General features: G+C 37.4%; 2 protein-coding genes and 1 pseudogene across 2 annotated transcripts; 2 read left to right on the top strand and 1 right to left on the bottom strand.

Moving 5' to 3' along the window:
- The first annotated feature begins 3,145 nt into the window (after nt 1–3,145).
- On the top strand, nt 3,146–4,084 carry LOC132242154 (olfactory receptor 51I2-like; annotated as a pseudogene).
- Nucleotides 4,085–10,684: 6,600 nt separating this feature from the next.
- Nucleotides 10,685–13,065, top strand: LOC132241872 (olfactory receptor 51I2-like). Its single transcript, XM_059710831.1, has 2 exons — nt 10,685–10,792; nt 12,106–13,065. Exons 1-2 carry the CDS (start codon nt 10,685–10,687, stop codon nt 13,063–13,065), a joined length of 1,068 nt encoding a protein of 355 aa, XP_059566814.1.
- Nucleotides 13,066–19,587: 6,522 nt separating this feature from the next.
- Nucleotides 19,588–20,526, bottom strand: LOC132242153 (olfactory receptor 51I2). The gene has a single exon (XM_059711069.1). The coding sequence runs from the start codon at nt 20,524–20,526 to the stop codon at nt 19,588–19,590; it is 939 nt and encodes a 312-aa protein (XP_059567052.1).

Here is a 20,526-nt window from a genome sequence, read left to right as displayed (position 1 = left end):
ACTTGTAATTATACTGTGTGTGTGGCCAGCCACAGTGTACCAGTGCTTCTTATCATGCTTGGGATCAATTTTATGGATGATCCAGGTTAGAATTTCACATCTCCTACATTCAGATGTTGAAATTAATTTATATGTGGCTACCTCTTTACAGGATTCAGTATTTCTTATGGATATTGATCATAGTTACAGAGTAAAAACGCTAAGTTAGAAGACCCAGGTTTAAATATTCTGCCACTGACAAGCTACATAAATTGGAGATGTCTCTTTTTCTTTCTAGGCTTTATGATCCCTTATCTAAAATGGGGGGCTACATAAAATATTCTTGCAGGTCCCTCTAGTTCTGATCATTCTTACTCCTCTCTATGAGCGATGAAATGCTAAGCCAGAGAGTTGTGGAGCACTGCGGATGTTCCATATTCCCAGTGCTCCATGAGCTCCTCAGCTGCTATAAGCTCAAGAGATTTCCCGGAGGCAGACTTACATTGCTCAGGCCAGGCAGGTGGCAGAGGTAACTGGAAGCTACGGGCAGGGCATGCAGGACCCCCACTACTGGCCTCTCTTCCTCTGAGCCTTCCATGCATGGAGCTATTCCAGGTAGGTAAATTGGGGCACCAGACCCTCTAGACCAGCCGTGGGCAAACTATGGTCCGCGGGCCGGATCCAGCCCCTTTGAAATGAATAAAACGAAAAGAAAAAAAAAGACCGTACCCTTTTATGTAATGATGTTTACTTTGAATTTATATTAGTTCACACAAACACTCCATCCATGCTTTTGTTCCGGCCCTCCGGTCCAGTTTAAGAACCTATTGTGGCCCTCGAGTCAAAAAGTTTGCCCACCCCTGCCTAGACTCAAGCCTAAGGCACTCTGCCTCCAGTTTAGAAATACTGAGTGTTAGAATATGACAGTATAAAGGAGGAAAGGCTGGCCCTAAGCTGAGTCAGGTCTTAGTTTTGGTTTCTTTTCCTGCATGTTTTCACTTTCATCACCTTCCCAGTTCTATATTTTCTATCTGCTGCTCTTGTTCTCTGAAATCCTGCCATGCTTTCTGCTTCAAGCCATTTTCTCAGCAGAGACACTCTATTAGGCTGTACTTTGGATATAGATGCCCTGGAGTGAATAAGCCCCCCCCCCACTTTTTTCAGAATAATCTGGTGTGGGAGGTATATAAAAAGACAGTGGCTGCTTTGGAAGACCCTTGGAAGGACTTCACTTAGTCCTAAAAGACTCCAAATTGAGGGTGTCTGCATATTATACACAGAGGCAACCAAAAATGTTTAGGAATTGTTATCGGGTAGGGAAAGCAAAGGGATCTTAAGAATATGGAATGAAGAAAAAATTGCATCCTGACAAGAAAGGACAGAGAAGTCCTGATGTATTTGAAGGAGCAAAGGCAGGTGAAAAGCTGGAGGTGAGGGTGCAGGTCAGGCTTTAGAACTCAGAGATGCAACTCCTGGTTCCTAAGAGTTTTCACAACCATCCACCCCTTGAACCTATACAACCTCTTTAGGTAAATTTCTTAGCATCTGTGATTTACAACAAAGACAGCCAAAACCAAGAAGGGATCAGAGACTTTAGTACATCTCCTTGTCAAGACCTTGCACTCAACATGGCCGGGACTGAAACACCAAACAAGAGTTAGGCCTGAGTTCTTGTTGCTGGTGAGTCAGTAGAAAAGATAGGACTTACACAGCTATAATGCAAGACAAGGAGAGAAAAAAGTACAGAAGGAGATGTAAATTAGAATTGTGACAATGATAGGAGAAGTTACCTCCACTGGCAATGACCAGCCACGTGTTCATGAAGAAGGGCATCATTGATCCTCTGGCCTGGATGATGGTTTGAATGCGTAAGCACGTTCTGGGCAACCTCTGGGAGTTGAGGAGCTGTGGTTCACATTTGTATAACAGCAAACAGACCTATCTGGGTATCTTGAGGAACAAGGAAAGAAATTCTGAGATTTGAGATCAGAAATATTAAATTAGTACTGATCATAGAGGAACTTTCATTCTAGGCTAATGAGTTTGGATTTGATCCCTTGGCAATGAGGGGGCATTCAAGGTTTCTAATCAAAACAATGGTATATATATTTAATATTAGTCTTCCAGATTAAAGAATGAAATAAAGAGAGGAATGAGATTTATTAGGAGGCTATTATTATGGTAAAAGAATGAATTTTCTTGGGTCTGAATTATAAAGTGAAGGTCAAAGGAAATTAAAGAAGGTACTGGCAGAGTCAGTTTGGGGGTCAGTATTTTCATCAGTTTTTACCTAGTTTAATGTAGAACATAAAGGAATCAGTGATGTTTGGGTTTTCAGTTTTAATCTTAGTCACAATGATGTTATTATTTAAAGAGATGGAGAACACAGATGAGAAGTAATTCCATGGTATAGAAAAAATTATTATTATTTATTAAGAAGTACTAATACTTAATGGTTATGAACTATGATTGAATGATTATTCAGTCCTAAAATATTTTTAAAAGATTTTCAACAAATTAAGTTATTCAGGGAGAAAAGTAATATTGTAAAATGAATGATAGAAGAATGAAAAGATGAGTGGATATATGGGAGTCAAGTGCATTTGATGAATGTCTGGAAGGTTATCTCTATGCATGGATATTTTTTTCTCCACCCATCTTCTCTTTGAACAAATATATGAAAGAAGTGAGAGACTGAAAAGGAGTAGAAAATCTGAGGAGTCATAATAAGGTAGTAAATGTTCAGTAACCTAAGAGAGTGGAAAGAAAAAAAGTAATAGTTCAATGAATACATGGAATGCTCAGGAAGAAGACAGAATAGTTTCGCCTTAGATCTTGAACAGAGTTATGCCCATAAAGAGTTCATAGCTTTAAATGTGAAAAAGAGCAAAGTGGCAATAGGTACAGCTGTAAAGAAAAGGCAACATAATCTGTTTAGCCAGCTAGAAAAAATTAGAAAACTCAGACAATTTCAGAAATGTTGGTGACAATGAGAGATAAGAATGAGTGATTTGGTGAACAAAACTGACTAATGTCATTAAGTGAGCAGAGATGGTATATAAGAGTCTTAAAATATTAGGTTTAGGCCATTGATAAAATTGTATATTTTTCTTTTTTTTTTTTTTTTACAGGAGAGTGGTCATAGAATCTAAGAAATAGCTCCAGCATGGGAGGTCACCCCCACAACAGCTCAGTTTCCTCCTTTCACCCTGACTGGTCTTCCAGGGCTGGAGACCTCCCAACACTGGATGTTTCTGCTCCTTGGTACCCTCTATACTGTTTCCATTGTGGGCAATGCCCTTATCCTTTTTATTATCAAGGAGAAGCAGAGCTTGCATCAGCCTATGTACTATTTCCTGTCCCTGCTGTCAGTGAATGACCTGGGTGTGTCTTTTTCCATGCTGCCCACAGTACTGGCGACGTTTTGCTTTCACTTAAGGAAGATCAGCTTTGAGTCTTGCATGGCTCAAATGTTCTTTGTCCATTTCTTCTCCTTCACAGAGTCTGGAATCCTGCTGGTTATGAGCTTTGACCGCTATGTGGCCATCTGTAACCCACTGCGCTATGCCACAGTGCTCACTGATGCCCGTGTAGCACACATGGGCATGTCTGTTATCATTCGAAGTTTCTGTATGGTTTTCCCATTGCCTTTCCTTCTGAAGAGGTTGCCTTTCTGCAAGGCTAATGTACTCTCTCATGCCTACTGCCTGCATCCAGACCTTATCCGCCTGCCATGTGGCGACATCACCATCAATAATATTTTTGGCCTATTCATTGTCATCTCTACCTTTGGTCTGGACTCTGCACTAATTCTCATCTCCTATGTGCTTATACTACGCTCTGTACTTGCCATTGCCTCTTGGGAGGAATGGTTAAAGACACTCAACACGTGTGTATCACACATGTAAGCTGTGCTCATCTTCTATGTGCCCATGGTTGGGGTGTCCATGGCAGCTCGCTAGGGAGGCATGCTCCACAGTATGTGCACACATTGATGTCCCTCATTTATCTTTTTGTTCCAATGCTCAACCCTGTCATCTATTCCATCAAAACCAAGGAGATTCGTCAGAGGCTTTTCAAAATACTACTGGGAACCAAGTTTTAAGCAGGAATCATGGTGAAAGGCCAAGACTCAGAAGATATTTACTGTTACTCAACAAATTTCAGTTTTCCAGATTTATTTTGACAAGACTTTCAAAATTTGCTTTTGGGCACTAACCTATCAGGATTTCTGCCACCAGATGCCTAATGATATCCTGGCACTAATTAAGATGCTAATTAACATGTTTTGGCAAGGTAAACTGGGTTATCATTTAGCAAAAAATGTTGCTCAGTTTTTCTTTTTTAATTAAAAAAATGTACATTCTCATAATCAGTCCCCAAATTTGTCACAATATATATTTTATTATAATTGTTTAAAGTTAATCATCACAAAGAAAACTACTTATTACTGTGGAAATAGTGCCACAATGGGTGAAGGATTCATTTCCCTAGTATGATGGCAAAGATAGTTCTAGTTTTAATTCTTTGAGGAAATTTCATCATATTTTCTATCGCAGATGCACTATTTTACATTCTCATCAGTGTGTAAGGTCCAGACTCCTCCACAACCCTGCCAAGACTTGCTATCTTTTGTTTTTTTTGCTAAAAGCCATCTTGACCAGTGTAAAGTGATTTTTTTGTGGTTTCAATATTTATTTTCTTTATAATTAGGGACATTGGACATTTTTCATATACCTTTTGGGCATTTGTATGTCTTCTTTGAAAAATGATTATTCAACTCCTTAGCCCATTTGTTCATTTACTATGGAATTGTACATTTCTTATATATTTAGATTAACCTCCTTGGTCCTATATTTGATTTTGTATTTCTTCCTTTCATGTTATGTAAGCTTTTTAGTTTGATGTAGGCCACTTGTTTATTTTTGTTTTGTTGCTGGAACTTTTGGTGTCATAACCATATGATATATTTATCCAAAATAATTGAAATAAGATCTCAAAGAACTACTAGCATTTCCATGTTCAATGTGGTACTATTCGCAAATTCAAGGTGTGGAAAACCAAATCCATAAATCCATACCAATAAACACATAAAGAAAATGTGCTATATGTATACAATGGAATTACTAGTCCAGCCTTTAAAAATAAAATTCTACAATATGCAACAAGATGGGTGACTTTGAGGATATAATGCTAAGTGAAGTAACTCCAGTCACCAGAAAGATATGATTTCACTTATATGATGCAGTAAAGAAAATGTAAGTTGATTGTTAGAATCAAAGAGTGAAATAATGGTTATGGGCTTGGGAGTGGAAATAGGATTTAATTGCTAATCAATGGACTTATAAGAGATTAGTTAGCAAGGCGTAGAATAAGCTGTAGAGATCTACTGTGAACTGTACTAACAATAATGTGTTTCACAGTTAACTTGTTAAGAGAAGTAAGCTCTCGTTTGTGTCTTTATCACAAGTAAATAATAACTATGTCAAAATAATATGTGAAAATGCTATACAATATAATAATTGTATAAATAGCTAATAGTATAGCTATGCTATGATCAATATTTCAATGACACACACTGTCCACCCAGCTTTTAGGATGAAATAAATGTAATCACATATAAATTGTATTAAATATTATAAATTTCAATAATAATTAAATTTGGGTGGTATTTTTATAAAAAAAGAGTAAAAGTTAAGAAATGAAGCATTCAATTAAAAACATTATAAAAGAATAAAATACTTTATAAAGTAATTAAAAATAATTAAAATAAAAGAAGTGAATAAATGTGAATGGGCAAGAGTGAAAGTAATCCAATGACTAATTCTTTAACAAGCTGATGGAATACACCAACCTCTGGAAATTCAAATTAAATGGAAAATAAAACTTAATAATCATATATATATGTAAATTAGATTTTTTTAAATGACAGTAGAACATTCTGTAAGTAATTCAAAATCTTGAACAAATTGGTATTTTGAGGACAATTAAAAAATATAAATAAATAAATAATTAAGTGGTAATTGAGAAAAAAGAATGAAAGTTGACAGCTATGCTCCCACCATCTCCAACATACTATAGTACAATATCTTTTTCTTTACTTTCCCCCCAAATTTTAAGAAATAGATTATTCTTTTTATACATTTTAAATCAAAAATAAAATTTGAAAGCTATGTAAAAGCTCAAATATAGTTTTGATAAAGAGATACAGAAAAAATACATCAGCAAAATTTCTATAGATTAAGCATATAATGAAAACATATGTATAAATACTACAAGTTGCAAATGCAATTAAGCAATATAGACAAAGAATAGTTGACACATCCTAGGATTAAAAAATGGACACATTTTCAAAAATCCCTCAATATAGTTCAAATGAGTAAGATAATGAAAAAAATATGTAAACAATAGATTTCAGAAAAGGTATCTAATGAAACAAAAAGTCTGTCCTCTATAAAAAAAAAAATAGTATCTGTATATTTACTTAATGTGTTAAATTGTCTTCTGGTTAAAATGAGGGGAAACAATTTTGCCATTTTGGGACTTTGCTACTTACTACTTTTTTTGAGGAATCTTTTAGTAACGTGACAAACCTTGAGAGCGAAATGAGCTATTTTATTTTATCCCTTTATTTGTAATTAGGTCCCAAGTCCTGAAAATTCCAATTATACTTTGGCTTATCCAATCTTTGCTGCTACTTCAACGTTGTTGTTAACTTATTCTGGGCCTTTAGTATTACCCCTCACTTCACTCTGGCAATATCGCCCACATGTTCACCATTCTTTTCTCTCACTTTTCCAAGCTTCAGCCAGAATGATCTCCCTAAAGAATTTATCTGATTAAAATTCTTAGCCTTAAATCATTCATAGCCTTAAATGGCTTTTTTTGATTAAGGATAAAGTCTAAATTCCTTTAAAATATGACCACTGTGTCCATTTCTTATGTCTCATTCTTCCTAACTATCTCTCTATGCCCCCAAAATAAAAATTTGCTCCAACTATATGGAACTACATGTGATTGTTAGGCCAACAAGTTGCTTTATGCCTCTGTATTTTTGTTTTGGTAGCCTTTACTTGAAATATCTTGTCAATTTTAATATGCTTGAAACTACAGATCATTCTAAATATTTATGAAAACAGACACTGACTCAGCATTTCCAGCACTTTCTTTACTACCTGCCCTCCATCTACCTGGTCCCTCACCTCCAACAGTGGAAAAACAGTTGTTTTGTTATTTTTATTCACTTCTAAAGTATTTGTGTAGCATTAGACCACAGCACCTAGATATGATTCTGTCTTTCTCTGTATGTAATTCCCTATTTGAATCATATGCTTCTTGAACAAATGGATTGCTTGTTTATATTAAAAAGAGTGTGAATTTTGTCCAAGATCAATGAAAACCTTGGAAAAATCCCAATCTCTCTGAGCCTTACTTTAATCATTTGTAAACTTACTACAAAAATAACCAGCTTATGTTTTTTATAGTTTAGAAATTATGTAAGTAAGATGGTTAGTACATTGCTTGAGATATAAGTTCTCAATGAGGAAAATACTTATAAAAAACCCAAAAAAATCCAATTAGTAAATGGGCAAAGAACCTGAATAGGCATGTCTCCAAAGAGGACTTACAGATGACCAATAGACATAAGGAAAGGTGCTCAAAGTCACTAATCATCAGAGAAATGCAAATTAAAATTCCAATGAGATATCACCTCACACTTGCCAGAATGGCTACCATCAATAAATCAACACACAAGTGCTGGTGATGTGGAGAAAAGGGTACACTCAAGCACTGTTGGTGAAAATGCAGATTGGCACTGCCACTGTGGAAAATAGTATGGAGTTCCCTCACAAAATTAAAAATGGAACTACCTTATGACCCAGCATTTATACTTCAAAGAAAACGGTTACACTATTTTGAAAGAATATTTGCATCCCTATGTTGATTGCAGCATTATTGACAATAGCCAAGATTTGGAAGCAACCTAAGTGCCCATCAGTAGATGAGTGGACAAAAAAGCCATGGTATACTTACACAATGGAGTACTACGCAGCTATGAAAAAGAAAGGAATCTTGCTGTTTGCAACAGCATGGATGGACCTGTGGAGTATTATGCTAAGTGAAATAAGCATAAGTGATTTTACTTGTTAAGTGGAATCAAATGAACAAAATAAACTAACAAACAAAATAGAAAGAGTGCCTAGATTTAAATGCCAGTTCTGCCACTTACACTTTTTGGAAAAATTTTTTAAGTCTGTGTGTCTCAGTTTTCTTATAGGCAAAACAGTGGTATCCATTTCATAAGGCACAGGGGCTGACCAACACATAAACCGCTCAATTAGTATACCTGGATGCAAATAGTTATCGCCTAGTGAGGTAAGATGCCACGATCACTACATGTGGTAGGCCAGAGAAGGGACATGCTCACACAGCCTGTAGGGCCAAAGGTTTCTCTGGTGCACACTGGCTTAGATTAATTCAGGTAGGAAGTGATACTGTTACTTTATAAAGATTCTCTCTAGAAATGAATAGATGGTTTAGATTGGGCAAAAATACATAATTTTTTTTAAAAGTAAACAACCAAGTGCAGGTCATTCTGCACTGTGGAGTTGATAGGAATCTAGAAACACTGACAAAACAGCATAAATTAAACAGATGTATTCATGTCCTTTGTACTCTAAAACATGATTCACCAAATACCGTGGCAACTCATTTTCCAGATGGAAAGAAGGCTGATGATATTATACTGATAGTGTTAATTATGGCAAAAATATTATTTGAATGCTTACTATTTGCTAAACCCTATGCTGAGTGCTTTGAGTGTATTAGAGCATAAGAAAGACATAGTCTCATCTTTCATGGAATTTACACAGTAATGTAGGATAGAAGCATTGGATACATAATTTATTGTTTGCATTAAATCAATAATCACAACTCTGCAGGTGCTGGAAAAGACCAATGGAGAATATAGTGTAAACATTTATTAGGCTAAGAGGTTAGGGGAATCTTCCATAGGGCAGTTTAAGCTAAGATCTAGCTAATGGATAAGATGCTAGCCAGGAGAAGGGAAGAGAAATGGGGAAAAGCTTCCAAGACATGGGAAGTAGATTTGCCAAGGCCATGAGGAAGGAGTAAGCCTTGCATAGTCAAGGAACTGAAAGATGATTATGGTTGCAATAGAAAAACAAAAAAACAAAGGGGAAATGGCTCAAGATAAAATTTGAAAGGAAGGCAGTATCATAGCACAGGCCCGTATAAAAGTTTGAACTTTATCATACTGGTAATGGAAATAATACGATGTAATTTGGAGTATTTTTGTAATTTGGAAAGTGAATTGAAAGATATGACAGAAACTGCTTTTCTTTCAAACTTGCTGTGAGAGTCAGAGGACCTGAGATTCAATCCAGCTCTGGTTTTCACCTACTGAATGGATTATTTCCGGGCATCATATCCTCCTCTTTAAAATGAAGAACAATCCACTTCTAACTCTTAGTTTCTTTGAAACCTCACAGTTTCAAAGAAATGTCAGGTCACAGAGTAGCCATCCACCCCCAATTTTTGTATTCCCTCTTGCCCCAGCCATCTCTGAGCCATGGGATATACTGGGCTCAGGGGGACTCTTAAGAGGCAATTTTACAGCTCAGGGCATGGAGGGGGTAGAGGCTGGCAGGAAGGTTGGGTGCAGTGTCAGAGCTCTTAGTGTTTCTTTTCTAGCAGACACTTCACCTGTCTCTCTCCTCCCATCTACCAGAGCTGCCCTCAGAGGTAAATGGGGATTTCAGCTCTTCCCTCACGGAGGTCTGTAGAAATCTCATTCATAGCTTCAAAGTTCTGAGTGATTAACGTACAAATATTTGAAGAAGCTCATAATACCTTCTTTCTAAAATAATTTATTTGTGTAATCAGTATTTATTGATTAGAACTAGAACTGGTAATTCTTGAGACCTAATCCAGGGCTCTATGCACAGTGACATGGCTAAGCATTGAGGATAAAATAAGAAGGAAAACAGACAATTATGGGAATTTATAATTTATTGTGGGAGAAAGATATTAATTACATAACCAAAAATATATAATAATCTATTGTAATTCTAAAGTGTGATAAAAGTCATGAATAAAAATATGTCTGAGGACATACAACAGGGACATACGACCATGAGCAGAGGTGTAATGGATGATTAGAATAATTGGAAGGTAAGTTTTCAGGTAGTGTTAATGCTGCTGTATGCCATAGTAAAGATGCTTGAATTCTATTTGAATTTTATTTCAAAAGGAAAGAGAAGCCATTGGAAGATTTTTCAGTAGGAGTATAACATCTTTTTATTTATATTATAAACAAATAATTTAACTGTTTTGTGAATAATGCATTAGAGAGGGGCATGACATTAAGTTGGTCAATCACCAAGGAAGGTCTTGAAGAAATCCTGGTAAAAGATGCTTAGTGATAAATTATAGTTGGAAGTGAAAGATGCTTAGTGATAAATTATAGTTGGAAGTGAAATAGAGAGGAAAGCAGTGTTAAGTATATTTTCAAGAGGTAGTAATAGAGTAATTATATCTGGGCATGAGAGAAATGAGGTTTTTCTGGCCTGGTGATGGCTTTTTATAAGATGATATATATTTGAGAGGATTAAGTATGGTGATAACTAAAAAGTTCAACTTCGAATTTGTTGTGTTGAGATGCTGATGAGCTATTTAAGTCGATATGGAGTTGGATGCTGATCTAGAGCTAGAAGAGAAGTCTGAGCTAGAGACATACATTTGGGATCATTGCCACACAGAGAAGAGATTAGAAGGACATTATGAGTGGAAAGTATTTTTGAAGATATTAGTTATAAAGAGAGCAGAGAAATGAGTGATTACTAGAAGAACATGTGAGGGCAATAAGAGGCTTTTTGATATTCCTTGTTTTCTATGATAGTAAATCCTGAAATTAATCCTCAATAAAGAAATTTCTGTGAGGTAGGACATATGTGAAGCTCTTAGAGATTATCTAAACTTCTAGTTTTCAAACTTGCCTGCCTATTGGAATCACTTGAGAAGTTTAAAAAAATACTGATTCTTGAGTTCCACTGCTAGAGTTTCTGATTTAACTGGTATGAGCAAGGCTCCAGCAAAAAACAAAACAAAACAAAACAAAACAAAAAACAGAAAAAAACATGACTATATATATTTTAAACTTCCTCAAGTGATTCCAACATGCAGCACAATTTGAGAATATTTAATCTAAACAGAGCAAATAGATGTAAACATGTCAGAGAGAATAACCATGAGCAATCAGAAGTGAAGGAGCATGAGGTTCTGGACCCTTGGTGAATAAGTGAAGGTCTCAGGCAACAAAGAGAGGATGAGGAGTGATGCTTTAGCGCAAGCAAGAGAGGAGACTCAGCTCAGAATATAGACAAAAATGTTCTCACCTGTTCCAGAGGAAATGCATTAGTAAGTAGAGAGTATTAAAGAAAGAACTTCATGGAGGACTCATCATATCTTGCTTCATTTTTGTTTGTTTTGTTAATCCTCATCTAAGCCTATTTTTTCCATTGATTTTTTTTTAGACAGAATGGAAGGGAGGGACAGAGAGAAGCATCAATGTGAGAGAGGCACCTTAATTGGTTGCCACCACCACACACCCTGACTGGAGTCTGCAACTGAAGTACATGCCCTTGACTGGAATCAAACCCACGACCCTTAAGTCTGAGGGCCAACAATCTAACCACTGAGCAAACCAGTTAGGGCTGTATCTTGCTTCTTAAAGAATATGGTGGATAACACTTGGTAGATAAAAAGGACAAAAACAATTTCCACCACTGGAAAAGATTTGAATCTTTCTGTACAAAAGGCAGAGAAAGAAGATTAAAAGATAATGTCCAAAAAAAATTTAAAAAGTCAAAGGATTTTTGTGAGGAAGTAGTTGGAGTCCATGACCCATTTGTGGATATGATCAGACTGCAGACTGTCTGAGCTAGAGCCATTGACCCCTGATCTAATTATTCCTTACCCTTTCATGATCTTTGGTATCAAATATAAATGTCATTGTCCCTTCCATCTTGAGAACAGTGACCACTCTTGGTCTTTACATCCTCCACTGTCTGACCTCACTTCACTCTGGTTGTATTTCCTTAAAAGCTACTCATGGACCTCAGGAAAAGTTTTGGGACTAACATCTCAAGCATTACCAGCTTCACACTAACAGCCTTCCCAGAGATGGAGGGCCTGGAGCCCTGGTTAACTGCCTGCATCTTGCTGCTTTATGCTATCTCCGTCCTGGGCAACATTCTAATTCTCTTCATCATAAAGGAGGAGCAGAGCTTGCACCAGCCAATGTATTACTTCCTGTCTCTGTTATCTGTCAATGACTTGGGTGTGTCCTTTTCTACATTGCCCACTGTACTGGCTGTCTTGTGCTTCCATGCCCCAGAGATTGCCTTTGATGCCTGCCTGACCCAGATGTTCTTCATCCACTTTTTTTCCTGGACAGAGTCGGGGATCCTGCTGGCTATGAGTTTTGACCGGTATGTGGCCATCTGTAACCCCTTGCGTTATTCATCTGTGCTCACTGATATCCGTGTGGTTCACATGGGCCTATCCATCATCATCCGCAGCTTCTGCATGGTCTTCCCACTGCCTTTTCTTCTGAGGAGGCTGCCGTTCTGTGAGGCCAACATGCTGACCCATTCCTACTGCTTGCACCCAGACCTCATCCGCTTGCCTTGTGGAGATACCACCATCAATAGCATGTATGGCCTGTTCATTGTCATCTCTGCCTTTGGTGTAGACTCAGTGCTCATTGTTCTCTCCTACGTTCTCATACTGCACTCTGTGTTGGCCATTGCCTCCCAGGAAGAAAGGCTTAAGACACTCAACACTTGTGTGTCACACATCTGTGCTGTGCTTATCTTTTATGTTCCCATGGTTAGTGTGTCCATGATTCACCGATTTGGGAAACACTCCTCTGAGCATGTGCACAAGTTCATGTCCCTGGTTTATCTCTTTGTTCCTCCAATGCTGAACCCAATTATTTATTCCATTAAGACTAAGGAGATTCGTAAGAGGCTACGTAAAATGTTATTGGTATCTAAGCTGTGATCAGGAAGAAAGCTTCTGGAAATTCATGTACCCTATGTGTTTTTTGTTGTTGTTATTGCTGTGTGTGTGTGTGTGTGTGTGTGTGTGTGTGTGTGTGTGTGTGTACTCTGCTATTCTTTTGGAGGATTTCAATTTCCTGCTATCCATGGACATGTGATTGGGTACCTGCCATTAGTTGTATGGTATAGTCTGGCTAAAACCCATAACTCAAAATATCAGCTGTCTTACATTGTAATGAAATGTCTCAGGTTGCCAATTTTCTTAGTCAAATATATTTTAAAAACTAATGCATACATATCAACCATAGAATGGCTGGGTATTATTATGTTATTTGAGATCATAGGTATTACCCAATACTTTTTAAAGTAATAATATTTTTTTAACCTTTAAACTTTAAAAATTAAAGACATATGATAGCTATGACTAACTTTACACTTTTGAAATAAGAGCATTCAAGAGTCCTATAAAATGAAACATGTCTTTGTCATATTGATTATGAACTACCTGAAATTAGTAAGCTTAAAACTGGAAGAAAAGTTTTGTGAAAAAAATCATATGTTGCCATTCCTCAGGCATGACTAGGGGAAGATTAAATTTCTTCTAAGGAGCTAGTAGACACTCTAAATGGAAGGTTAATAAATACTACTTATTGATGACAAGGTGTGTCTGCTCAAGAGGCATTTGGGGTTAGACCCATGATTTGCTGGAATATAGACTTTCATGGCCTTCAGTGAATCTAAGCCCAGAGTCTTCAGCTTAAACTAGAGCAGAGGAGAGGTGGCTGGAGGATATCAGGAAATTCACAAAATAAAATCTCTGGAGCGCAAGTCATAAAGAAAGAGGAATCCTCTGATAATTCATGCAAAGCACACACAACACAGACTATTCAGGCTTGTAGACACTTGAAAGGTTAAGCACATGATGTGGGGACTTTCCCTGGGCAGTGACAGGCCATGGCATAATTCAACTTCATTGGATGATTGGGGAAAGCAGACACTGGGATAAAAGTTATCTTCTTCTTCTTCTTCTTCTTTTTTTAATAAACATTTCTTTCCATGCTTTTTTTCCTTCATAGTATAATAAAATAACTTTTCTAAAATAAAGACATAGGAATTGAGTGACATGATGATGCCCTAAATATAGCAGAAATATAACTATGAATCTCCTCTAAATACCTCATGAATGCCAAATTAACCACAACAACAATAACAACAAAACACACACACACAAAAACCAGACTAGAAACCTAGAGATAACATATCCAACAATCTATATATATAAAAGCCAAGTGACCAGAACGACTGGAATGACCGGTGGCTATGACATGCACTGCAGTGGCCAACCAGCCTGATCAGGGCCCCAATTGCCTCCCTCAACCTCCTGCAGTCCCTCCTACCCACCGGCCCTGCTGCCAATTGGCTTCCCACCCTGATGGGGGGCGGGGGGCAGCCGGCCAACCTCCTTTGGCCCCTCCCCCCGGCCTGCCCAGCCCAGATCGGACCCCATTGGGGCAGGCTGGCCAGACCCCACTTGTGCATGAATTCATGCACCAGGTCTCTAGTATCACATAATAGGGATACCTTAAGTATTCTTGAAGAAGGTAGGTGTAGTCAAGATTAGGAATTATGTTGTGGGATTCAGTGTAGTTAAGGTAATAACAAAACTTACTTCTACAGCAAATTTAAACTAAAACAACAACAAATCACAACCCTCACCTCCAATAGGAAAGGACTAAACAGAAACTTGGGCAGTTGGCTTTGAAATTGACTAGTGAAACGGGGAACAGTATTTACCAGGTCCAAGTCCTGTTGCACTTGAGTGAATCAAGCAATGCAGCTGTGGTCATAAGCACTTGAGAACCTCATCAATGTTCAGCACAGAAGCTTTCTGAAAAGCTGTCACCTCAGCCTGAAGGAAATCACATGAAACAAAAACATCTCTTGAGTAAGATAGAAAGAAGGTTCTGATGACAGGTGGAAAGTCTATAGAGGAAGAAGATGCAAGAAAATGCGGCTTCAGCTACATAAACTTCTCAAGCTGCTGTATTGCTTGGAAGAAAGGCCTGTAGAGCTCTAGGGCTAGAACAGAAGGAGGGAGCCAAGCATCCTCTACAAACAGACTTAGCTCTGAGACACAGAAGTGGCCTCGAGGAGAAGGGCTACTTTGAGTATTCGCACAACAGCTGAGGGAGCCCTAAAGCCGAGGAGCTGGAAAAGTTACCCTGCCGTCCCCTCTCAGTCCAGAGAATCCTCTCCCCAGGCACCTTGGCAAATGATCCTTGCTTAAATATGGGGACAAAAATCAGATGTAAACTAACTCTGTACACAGTTCTGAACAAACATAAATGAAAAAAATCAAGGACAAAAATTGACCCACAGCCCTTAGAGTCGTGCTTACTATGTGAATCTTCCTTCTTTAAGAAAAAATCTTTTTATATTCTCATGCTTCAGTTTCTATACCTGAATATTAGAAACCACATAGCTGACTTCAGTATTTTTTAGGTTTATTTTTAAAAAATACATCTCAATCTCAATCACAGAATTGAGGAGTCACAGAATAAGGCATGAGGATGGGAAGAATGAGTATCAGAGTGACACAGTAAGCACTTCTGTCAGCATTTTGTGCAGTGATCCCTTATTGATTCATGTAGCAAACATACATGGGATGACGAACATGGGCCCAGCTCTGTGTTGAGTACTGGGGGTGTGGAGATAGATTGAGCCTGGCTCCTGATAACAAAGGGCATGTGACTTTGGGAGAAGTTTCTTTGTGTGTCTCACCAGTTGAATACAAATGTGTGAGCTTAGCTCTGAATAAATAAGGAATCACTGCACAAAACTGTGATAAAAATTTATTTCAGTGTTACAGAGGAGTCATCCTCCAATTGGTAGTTGGAAAAAAAACTACTGGGGTGTGTATGTGTGTGCCCCCCCCCGACCCAGTACGTATAACCTGTTTATATGGAATATATATTATAGAGATATACTAGTATGTTGATCAGACAGAAAATTATAAGCTGTTATTTTCTTAATATGAAAAAAAAATCCATTATACATGTGTATGTATATATACAAGTATATTTTATTATTGCCTAATAAATATTGACAATTTAAAGAAAATTGACAGACAGAAATAAAGTTTTGCTTTTTTTTTTAGATAAATTGTATTTGTTCAAACTGGTCAAATAGTATTCAAGTAGTATACTGATATTTAAGTAAATGATAAATTATAAACATGTTTATAATATTTTTGTGTGAACTGAAGGCAAAGGGGGCTCTTTAAGAAATTACATTGGATATAAATCAGGATGGGTTTAAAAATAGTACCCGATTGTGCAATTTATACCTGACTTGTGTCTTATAAATCTCCTTTCCCCTAATAACCCTGAACTTATTTTTCTACTTCATTTGTAAACATGTTCTTGTAGATATTTGGATTCTAAATGTTGAGTGATATTTCCTATTGAATGTACCATCAGTCTCCATTCCTAAGCTGAGTAATTGACATGGGAAATATTTCCAATCTAGTGTTTCTAATTATATAAGGTTTGGATCTGTTTAAGGAGTTTCTTTACTTGAAATTCAGGTTTATTTTACTTGCCTCTTTTACACTTAGAAAAGGATTTGTTTATTAAATTGGTGACTCAGATTTTTTGTATTAATGTTATACAAAAGATTTGTTTTCATAATGTCGTGTCAAATACAGAAAAAGCCACTTATCATCTATCAGTTCTAAACTGTTTAAGATTTACAGAATAATTTGTCTCTGTCACTGTTGAAACTAATAATTAAAGTTGACTCTGATCCATGGTTGTTTAGAGTTTGTCTTTCATTGTAAAAATGCAGATTGCCATGTAGGAAGCTCATTTCTCCTAGCCCAGTAATATGGGAGGTTTACCTTAAATCTGTAGCCTTTGAATAGTTCACAGGGATGGGTACTCCATTTCCAGCAGTAACACTCCTCCATACAGATCACCCACTCAACACACAGTGCAGCTTTGCAAGAGGTACTGAAAAGAAATATGTACCTATTGAACACATCTCAGGAGCCTTTGATATACCCCTTCCATCTGTCTTCAGGTAGGTTGCTCTCATAAAACTTGTGACTATACTCCATAATCACTGAGCCTTCAGACCTAATACCATGCTTGCCACATTTTAGGTTTCAATAAATGTTGAGTGAATAAATAAATAAGTAAATAAATGAGCTGTTATGTTTATTATAAGCAAACAAAGAAGCTTGTAAGAAAAATAGTTTTCCACCAAAATTGTGTCTTTTCCCCTCCAAAATCCTCCACATTTTTTTTTTAGACCTGGGGTTGAGTAAAGGACAGTAACTACATATCTCTGCTAGGAGGGATGAAGGCTGAAAAACAGTTTGGAGACAAATGTTCTCAGCTAAATGGCTGGCAGTAAATTATGTAACATCAAGATTGTCTAATAACTAATTCTATTGTTTGTTTTTTTTTGCATTTATATTAGCTGAGATCTCTTCGTCATCTAAACGTTTAATAAAGCCTGTCACACACCAGTGCTTTAGGAAAGTGAAACATAACCAGAAATTTATAAAAGTTTTGAAAGGGGATTATATTTTCCATTTGAAGAGTATTGGAAGTTCATGCAATTTTCAGTGAAATATCAAATATTTAGCTGGTACCAACTGACCTCTGAGTTTCACATGTGCAAAAAACCTAATAAAATAATTAATGGATAATTTATATCTTGTATTTATTCAATATAGTTGATAAACAGGTTTTTCATGGATAATAGAAGAAAGAAACAATTTATAAATATGAACACAAATCACATGCACCCACTCCTACGTTGACAAATCCATGAGCACCTAACTCAGAAGATAGACCCTCTGTGCCCTGCTCCTATTTATTTTTTCAAAAACAGTTTCTGGGTGAAGTGCACATCTTGTCCCACTGAACTGTAACTGCAGCAGCATAGTGGCCTTGTCTGAGCAGATCTGATCAGGTCTGGAGATAGCTTCGTGAGGCAGGACTGGTACTCAGAAAGTAAGACTGAGGGTCAGCCACGCCCAGGGCTGCCATTTAACAAAGAAAAATCAACCAAAAAAAATGAGTTCGCATGTCACCTCTGACACGCGTGTCATAGGTTCGCCATCACTGCTCTAGGCCCATGCTGGGTAGGTTGATGGAGAGAGAAGAACCTAGAATAATACTTTTGGTAAGATAGAATACATGATCTCTGTGCCTCACTGTAAAACTCATAGAAAAGTTAATATAAACAAAATAGGTTAAAGAATTGAAAAAACACAAATCCATATTATGTGGACTTATATGAAATTAATTTCTGTGTGAGATCAGGAAGTGGGAGAAACTTCATAAAAGAGAGCATGGTAGAAGAGAGTAACACCAGAGTTAAGTTAGGGTTTTTCAAAATGCTAACGCACTGAGCTCAAAAGGTTCACTATCACTGCTGTAGGGCATCTCCTTTATTTTAGTCTAGAATTAAGCCCAAATTTAGTTTGAGACCACTAAAATTACCAAGGGATTTTTATTGAATCCTACTTCTCTGATATCAAGGAAAGAGTATGGAAGGAAAATCAATCTAAGAGAAAGTCTTAAAGAATTATTTTCTAATGTCCAAATCATCAATGCCCTATTCAGTCTATCCCAGGCCTTTTTGTAGCTAGAAATTCTAGAAATGCATAATTTCTAACGTGTTATCATGTCGTTGTATGGAAGCAAATTTTAATCCCAGAAAAGGAAGAGAAAGGTAAGTCATGTGTCTAGTACAATGTCAAAAAAGAAGTTTATGGTTCAGATATTTAACATTGCTTCTCTTGGAGGAAGATTACATGGTGGACAGATAGAATTTTTTTCTAGATGCTAACTCTATCAGTTTTCCTGGATCACATTTGTTCATATATCTTATAGCAAGTTCTGACAATACATCAAATTTCACATTGCGAAGTTAAAAAAGTTCATGAATTTTGGAGAGTGAAAATGGTGGTGAAAGCAAGGAGAGCAATGGTAATGTTAATAGTGATGCCATTAGAGAGGCAGTATTTATAATGCTTACAAATACTGGAGCCAGACTAGCATTGAATCTCCTCTGAATGGCATATTATCTGTGTTTCTCTGAACAGTTTACTTAATTCTCTGTACCTCATAGGACTATTATAAAGAATTAATGCACAAAAAATAATTTGGAACAGAACCTGGCATTTTAAAGGCTTAGTGTATAAATTAGTATTATTTATTATGTAGAAAATTATTCTTAGTTTGGATTAATTTTCCTCGATAAAACTTTGTCAAATCTCTCAATTGCTTCTAATATTTATCTTTCTAATAATGCCATCCATGCTTGCTGAAGTACTATTTGTCATATGTTACAAGTTTTGAAATTCTATTTTCTGATCTTTTACTTTTTCTCCAGGACACATATCTATTTATTCTTGATGATGACACACAATGATGATGACAATGATCATGATGATATCAATGATCATTATGATACAATAAACATCATATTTGAAAGCCATATGTGAAAGTCACATTTTGATGCGGCGAAACATGCGGACAATGGCTCTGCCGATCTCCTTTGTCTTGGCGCTATAAATGAGAGGATTGAGCACAGGAGGTACAAAAAGGTAGACATTGGACATGAGGACATGTATGTAGCGTGGGACATGCTTCCCAAAGCGGTGTACTGTGGAGACACCAATCATTGGCACATAAAATGCAAGTACAGCCAGGATATGGGACACACATGTGTTGAGAACTTTGAGGCGTTCCTCGTGGGAAGCAATGGCCATGACAGAGCGCAGAATGAGCACATAGGAGAGGAATATGGAAAACAGATCCATGCCAAAGGTAGACACAAGAACAAAAAGTCCATAGATGCTGTTGATAGTGATATCAGCACAGGCCAGCTTCATCATGTCTGGGTGCAGGCAGTAGGAGTGGGAAAGAACATTGGACCTGCAAATAGGCAGCCTCATGATAAGGAAGGGAAGAGGGAAGAGGGTGATGAAGCTCCGAGCAGTTACAGCTACACCCATTCCAACAATGACTCCATTGGTGAGCACAGTGGCATAATGCAAGGGGTCACAAATGGCCACATAGCGGTCAAAGCTCATGGCCAGGAGAATACCCGACTCCATCATGGAGAAGGAGTGAATGAGAAACATCTGGATTAGGCAGGCATCAAAAGCAATGTTTCGAGCATTGAGGCAGAAGGCTCTGAGCACAGTAGGCAGTGTGGCCATGGACATGGCCACATCACTGAAGGACAGCATGGACAGGAGGTAGTACATGGGCTTGTGGAGGCTGGGCTCCACTCGCACAGCCTGCAGGATCACTGTGTTGGCCCCAAGGGCCACAGCATACATCACACAGAGGGGCCCAGCTAGCCAGGAGTGGGAGCTCTCCAGACCAGGGATGCCAGTCAGGAGGAAGAAAGCAGGGCGAGTGACATTGAATAATCCCAT

The sequence above is a fragment of the Myotis daubentonii genome, chromosome 9 (genome assembly GCF_963259705.1).
Source record: "Myotis daubentonii chromosome 9, mMyoDau2.1, whole genome shotgun sequence".
NCBI classification, from domain to species: domain Eukaryota; kingdom Metazoa; phylum Chordata; class Mammalia; order Chiroptera; family Vespertilionidae; genus Myotis; species Myotis daubentonii.
Note: the sequence above shows the minus strand (reverse complement) of the source record. Positions and strands in the feature narration are given on the sequence as shown.